The sequence below is a fragment of the Helianthus annuus genome, chromosome 8 (genome assembly GCF_002127325.2).
Source record: "Helianthus annuus cultivar XRQ/B chromosome 8, HanXRQr2.0-SUNRISE, whole genome shotgun sequence".
In the NCBI taxonomy this organism is placed as follows: Eukaryota; Viridiplantae; Streptophyta; class Magnoliopsida; order Asterales; family Asteraceae; genus Helianthus; species Helianthus annuus.
Window position 1 is genome coordinate 162300867 of NC_035440.2, and position 7230 is coordinate 162308096.

The 7230-nt window shown below is 37.4% G+C and overlaps 1 protein-coding gene across 1 annotated transcript; it reads left to right on the top strand.

Annotated features, from left to right (window-relative positions):
- The first annotated feature begins 5065 nt into the window (after positions 1-5065).
- On the top strand, positions 5066-5983 carry LOC110914396. Its single transcript, XM_022159190.1, has one exon. It carries the CDS (start codon positions 5066-5068, stop codon positions 5981-5983), a length of 918 nt encoding a protein of 305 aa, XP_022014882.1.
- The last annotated feature ends 1247 nt before the right edge of the window (positions 5984-7230 follow it).

A 7230-nucleotide genomic window follows, 5' to 3' on the forward strand; every position in this document is an offset into this window, starting at 1 on the left:
CCCGGTTAAGACAACATAGTCTGGTCAAAGTAGTGTTAGGGTCCTCTGTTTAGAAGGGTGTGAGATCTCTCTCACAATAAGTTAAAGATTCTCACCGTTAAAAAAAACGGATGTGAGATTATTTCAACATCATTCTCCAAAAACGCATTATGATTGTTTGAATTGGAGTAGCGGTATAGCTTGTTACCATTACCTTCTATTTCAATGTAAAAAAAAATTGGAGTAGAAAACTGAAATATGAAATTAAATTAAATTCTATTTGTTTTATTTTGTTCTTTGAATTTCAATCGGGCTAGTATTTGAATTGAACTAGTATTAAGCCCCATCGAGTTGCGGTGGGGGTGTAAAACTGTTTCAAATAGTACCAATGTCACATCACCGCCAACAACCAGACGTATTAATGTGAAGAAATTACTATCTCCGTCCCACTAAAAGTGCCACATTTTGAATTTTCAAAGTCTTTATTTATAAACTTTGACTTTAATTATATATTTTTGTGTTATATAAAACTTGATGAAAATTAACTCAATAAAAACACTTGTAAAACACACTCAAATCATATAAATTTCATCAAGTACTATCTAACACAAACAAAATTATTTAAGGTCAAAGTTTATAAATAAAGACTTTGAAAATTCAAAATAGGACACTTTTAGTGGGACGGAGGGAGTAGATTTTAACGTAAAACATAAAAAATAATAACTAAGTCAACTTAGTACCCGCTCGTTGCGGCGAACTTATTATATTAAACGGGAAAAAACGATGTAAAACCGTTGAGTCATACACGTACGTTGCGTCGTGTTAACTCGCAAATTTATAACGAAGTGTTAAACGAAACATAATGACGTTGAACCACACACGCACGTTACACCGTATTAACTCGCAAAATTTAGAATGAAACGTAAAACAAAAATTTTGCGAAATATGATAAGTATATAGGACCAAAGTTAAAAATAAAAAAATTGTGAGATTAAATTGCAAATAATGAAAACTTGTGGGTTAAAAATGAAAAATTAAATAGTTTTGAATTAAAGTGTAAAATCAATTTTTTTTTAAACATCCCTAAACATGGTGTACAACATTCAATGCATAAACATGTTAGAAATTTATAATATGTAAAATTTCCAAACAAATTAGAATTTATGATTTTTAAATCGATTCAACTCTAAAGTGTATCTAAATTCAAATATCATATACAAATATATTATTTGTTTATTTTTACATATACTTTTATTTATTTAATCAAGTCGCTTTTTCTATCTATAATTCAAATTCAGTCTAAAAAAATCAAAATTCGAATTATGAAAAAGACCTTAAATCATGACAAATGGCCTCAAGCATGATGTTTGGAATCTTTTATAATAATAAAAATTGCACATCTAAAAAATATACTTGATTTTTATTTTACCATAATGTTGACATTTTAACCTTATATATCAATGTCTATGAAATGTCAGTAAACTAGTAGGGCCAATCCATCTTGTTGTATTATAGGTTTTCGTTTTTGTTTTTACTAAACGTGTTTTATACGAGAACTTATGATGGAAATGAGTGTGAAATCCCCATTGGAAATTTCCATGTTCGTTCTAATCCACAAATAAATATTTCTTTGAACAACGTTGGCACCAACCACTATATACTAAATAACAACCGAAGACCAGGATTACTAGTGTCGAAGCTTGACCTAAATGACGGGGATCGAAAACGTATATACCCAAAAATTTCTATAGAACCTGGGGGTTGAAAACGTATATACCCAAAAATTTCTATACGAAAACTATATATATAACACTACTGAGCTAAAAGTCCGGAGGGTCGGATGTCCCTCCCCGCCCCTTCTATACTTTGCCCCTGAGGATTACCCTATGGAAAACATAACTTTTTAAGATTCAAATATTAAATAACTATAACACTTTAAGCAAGATAACGTGTATGTGTGATAACAGATACTTATACCATTTTTAGACCGAATGTAGTGGGGCGTTTTTTGCCCGGAATCTCGCCCGAAAACGTCGGCACCTCCGCCCCCGTGGGCGTGTTTGGCCAATTTCTTGGTCATGCGTGTTCTAAATAACGCTATAAGGGGCAAGGTTTGACCAACTAGATTCATTTCCATTTTTGGAAAACCAATCAAATTTTTTTGATGTTTTTTTTTATTTAATTTTATTACAAACATAATGCCTCACAATGTCCACATCCCCACTACACCCATTTTAGAAAACGTCCAATAATGCCTCATTGTTGACTGGGCTGCCACATGGCGTAAAACGCCCAAGGGTGAATCATGCCCACTACGCATGGTCTTAATAGTTAATGCTTTTTAAAGGGTATTTTCTGTCACATTAACATCATAACACCTCTTAAAAAATGTCTAATTGTTAACGTCCTTAATGCCCTTTTAATCATTAATTTTCAATTTTCTTTCTTTTCATTTGGCATTATACTAGAAAAACCACTAGCCCTACATACATTGGGTTAAAGACTTAAGAGTGAAAAATGGGGCTGATTTTGTTGCTATTCAAGAGGCTAAAATTACAGAGGCAGGTAGATTTGATAGCAATAGTTGTTGGGGGAGGGGAGTTGTGGAGTTTGATATGGTTGAAGCTTCGGGCCGATCAGATGGATCTCAGTTGAACATTTTGAATGTATACGCGCCACAGAATGTGGTGGCTAAAAGGAGCCTGTGGGGTAAATTAAAAGCTATCATTTCTGGTAACCAAGGTATGTGGGTGGTTTTGGGGGATTTTAATGCGGTTCGCTGTATAGAAGAAAGAAAGAATTCTAGATTTAACCACTCGTGTGCATCAGATTTTAATGAGTTTATCGACGAGGCGGATCTTCAGGAATATTATATGCGGGGAAGCAGGTTTACGTATATGGCGGTTATTAATGGTAAAGTCAAGATGAGTAAAATTGATCGTATTTTGGTGTGCCAAAGTTTCTTTAATAGGTGGCCGACGGCGTGTTTAAGATCTCTCCCGAGAGAGATGTCCGACCATACTCCGTTGATTTAACGTTGGTGGATTCTAATTTTGGGTGCAAACCGTTCCGGTGGTTCAACTCTTGGTTAGAAAGGGAAGGTTGCCAAGAGGTGGTGAAAAAGGCGTATTCTGAGTGTTCGGTTCAGGGGAATCCAGACGTGGTCATATTAAGTAAGTTAAAATGTGTTAGGGAGGCTGTTAGGTGATGGTGGTCCGTTGCAGTCAAAAAGGAGGGCGAGGAATTGGAAAATTATAAGAATGAAATTCAAATGTTGGAGAACATTATGGAAGAGAGGGAATTGGAGGAAGATGAGATATGGGTTTGGGAGGAGTGTAAAAAAGGGATGGCTCAAGTTAATCAGTGGAAGTGTAGAGATTTACATCAGAAACCCCGGGTTAGATGGGCTTCAAAGGGGGACGATAATTCAGCATACTTTCAAAGGGTGGTGAATGGAAGGAAAGCGTCGAATGATATTCCAGGCCTTATGGTGGAGGGTCAGTGGATTTCTAAGCCTAAAATGGTTAAGAAAGAAGTTTTTAAATTTTTTCGAAACCATTTTTCGGATAAGTATGTTACGAGGCCGGAACTTGTTTGTGATAACTTTAACACTGTTTCATTAGAAGATGCCGAGAGGTTAGTGCGGGGTTTCACTAAACAGGAGATTCGAGAGGCGGTATTTGGGTGCGGCTCGGATAGAGCCCCGGGGCCAGACGGGTTTAATTTCAAGTTTATTAAACATTTCTGGAGCTTATTGGAAGATGATTTTTTTAAGCTTTTCAACTCTTTTCACGAGACGGGAGTAATTAGTAAAGGATGCAATACATCGTTTATTACGCTTATTCCTAAGAATACCTCTCCTATCGGGTTGAAAGACTATAGACCTATCACTCTAGTGGGAGTTATTAGTAAAGTTATTTTTAAGGTGTTAGCCGAGAGAGTGAAGGTGGTGATGGGGAAGATTATTTCTGAGACGCAGACGGCCTTTCTGAAAGATAGGTTTACTTTAGATGGCCCGTTAATAATTAATGAGGTGTACGGGTGGATTAAGAAGACGGGTAGGAAAGGGTTTTTGCTGAAAATCGATTTTGAAAAGGCGTATGATAATGTTAATTGGGGTTTCCTTTTGGCGGTGATGGGGCAAATGGGGTTTCCTGACAAGTGGTGTGTTTGGGTTAAGGGGATTATTAAGTCAGCTAGATCGGCAGTGCTAGTTAATGGGTCGCCCACGTTTGATTTTCAGTGTCACAAGGGGATCAGACAAGGGGATCCATTGTCCCCCTTTTTATTTCTGATCGTCATGGAGGTTTTTTCTTGTTTGGTTCGTATAGCGTGTGAAGTGGGTGAGTTAAAGGATTTTAGAACTTCCAGCGGGGGACCTTCTATTTCTCATCTTCTGTACGCTGATGATGCATTGATATTGGGGGAATGGTCGAGAGAAAATACTGAAAAGACGGCGAGGTTGCTTAGAGTTTTTTACTTATGCTCGGGGTTAAAAATAAATATTAAAAAATCTCAGTTGTTTGGTATTGGTGTCGATGATGTAGAGACGACAGAGATGGCTAATATTGTAGGGTGCAAGATAGGAGAATTCCCTTTTGAATATTTGGGGATTAAGGTGGGGGCGAATATGAACAAGTGTTGCCATTGGGAGCCGGTTATAGAGACGGTTAAAAGGCATTTAGCTTCTTGGAAGGCTAATACGTTGTCTATAGGGGGGAAGCTTGTTCTGGTTAAGTCCGTCTTAGCTAGCCTTCCGGTTTACTACTTATCCTTATACAAAGCCCCGGTTAAGGTGACTGACCAATTGGAGAAATTGATGAGGAATTTTTTGTGGGGTGGTTCGAGTGAAGATAAAAAAATGAGTTGGGTTGCGTGGGATACTGTGACGAAGACCAAGAAAAACGGGGGACTTGGGATTTCTAAGTTAAGGGATGTAAATTTTGCCCTTCTGGCTAAATGGGCGTGGAGATTTAAGATTCAGAAGGATAGCATTTGGCAGAAAGTGGTGGAGTTGGTTCATGGTGGGAGGGGCCGGTGGGTGTTCTTGCCTAATAATCGTTGATTTAAAGGGTGTTGGATTTCCATGGTAAAGGAGATGGAAAGACGATCGTTAAAAGGGAAGGCGTTCGCCTCTTTTATATCGACTAAAGTGGGTAATGGCTTGTCGGTTAATTTTTGGTCCGACCTTTGGGTTGGAGCGACTATTTTAAAGCATCGGTGGCCTAATCTTTACAAACTAGATCGAGATAAGGATTGTTCAGTAGCGGAGCGGTTTATACAAGATAATGCTGGGACCCGATTTCGGCCGAGGTGGAAACGGGGTTTGGTTTCAGTCGAGGAGTTCTCGGAACTGCAAGATACTCAGTTTCTTTTATCGAATGTTGTTTTATCAGGTGCAAAAGATAAATGGTTATGGGGAGCGGACGGTAAAGATTCCTTCACAGTAGCGATGGTTAAACAATTAATTAGAGAAGACACGGCGGTCGGCCGTGACCATAAAATGCGATGGGAGTCTTGGGTTCCGGCGAAAGTGAATATCTTTGTGTGGAGAGCTGAAATGGATCGTATTCCAACTAAAGCGGCTTTGATTAAACGAAGGTTAAACATTCAAGATGGTACGTGTGCCTTGTGCGATTACGGAGAGGAAGAAGTGATGCACCTTTTCACGGGGTGTAGTTTTGCTTTTGGAGTCTGGGAGTCAGTTGGTCGTTGGTGTAATATTACGCCTATTATGGCTTTTGATTTTAATGATTTGTTGGGCATTCACGAGCAGGTTTCCGGAGGCAAGTGGGCGAAGAAAGTGATTAGAGGTATCGTTATGATTTCTTGTTGGGTGTTATGGATAAAGCAGAATGATAGAGTTTTTCATGGCTCTTCCCCGAAGGTAGTTGATGCGGTTGCTTTAATCAAATCTTGGTCTTTTTTGTGGCTAAAAAGTAGGTCAAAATTTTCCGAGTTAGTGTGGAAAGACTGGGTGCGTAATCCTTTGTATATGATGTAGTTGGTTGGTTGGCAGCCCTTGCTTCGAGGGCTTGTCGTGTTTGTTTTTTTTAATAAAGTTCTCTGTTCAAAAAAAAAACATGTTAGATAACATTAAAGCTTTGGGTTGTTATTTTTTATCTTGGTTTATTTAGGTCCTGATGCGCAACTTTTACTTCTATATATTGTATTGTGTAATATCCTTATCAGTCAAGAGAATCAATTATACTTTTTCATTCAATACCCATATAACGTCCATGTGGACGGTCTCAGTGGTGTTATCAATCCTCTTCACGCCCCTATAATATCCATCATGCATAGTGTTAAGTTATGAAATGGAGTTAATTACTATTTTCGTCCCTGTGGTTTGTCAAAAATCACTATTTCAGTCCATTAGTTTAAAAAATGCGATTTCAGTCCCTGTGGTTTCACTTTCGTAACCATTTCAGTCCACCTCCGTTAACCCCATCCATTTATTCTGTTAAGTACACGTGAATTGACCATAATGCCCTTATTAATAAAAAAACAAAAAGATATCTAAATGAGTTAATTACTGTTTTCGTCCCCGTGGTCTGTCAAAAATCACTATTTCAGTCCATTAGTTTAAAATTTGTGATTTCAGTCCCTATGATTTCACTTTCGTAACCATTTCAATCCAGTCTCCTAACACCGTCTATTTTACCGTTAAGTTTTTAATAAAATACCTAAATTACCCTTGTGTTAATTAAATATGGACTTATATGATTTTATTATTGGATTTATATGATTTTATTGTTGTATGACATATGGACTTAAATTGGATTGTAGGGTTCGACCCACCATGGCTTCGGTAGAAGTAGAAGTCTGGCACTATTTTTACATATATGGTTCCAAAATTTTAATTTTGGATTTTAGAATGAGAAAATGTCCAGGTAAGCATTATTTTTCAAAGTTATTATGTTAACTGATGCTGCAAGGAAGATATTAATTGGGGTGGGTTAATGGGTCGCCGGACATAAGAGGTTGGGGTTGTGATGCCGGAGAAGATGACCGGAAACTTTTGCCGAAAATGAGAGAAAGGATGGAGTGGGGTGGGGTAGCGTGAGGTTATGTTTTAATAAGTGGGTCCTAGAATATAATCTTTTAAATTTCCATGGTTTTTTATTTAATTAATACAAGGGTAATTTAGGTATTTCATTACAAACTTAACGGTAAAATAGACGGTGTTAGGATACTGGACTGAAATGATTACGAAAGTGAAACCACAGGGACTGAAATAGTGATTTTTGA

Excerpts from the sequence above, each read along its gene's own strand:
- LOC110914396 (XM_022159190.1), top strand. The coding sequence starts at position 5,066 with ATGGTAAAGGAGATGGAAAGACGATCGTTAAAAGGGAAGGCGTTCGCC.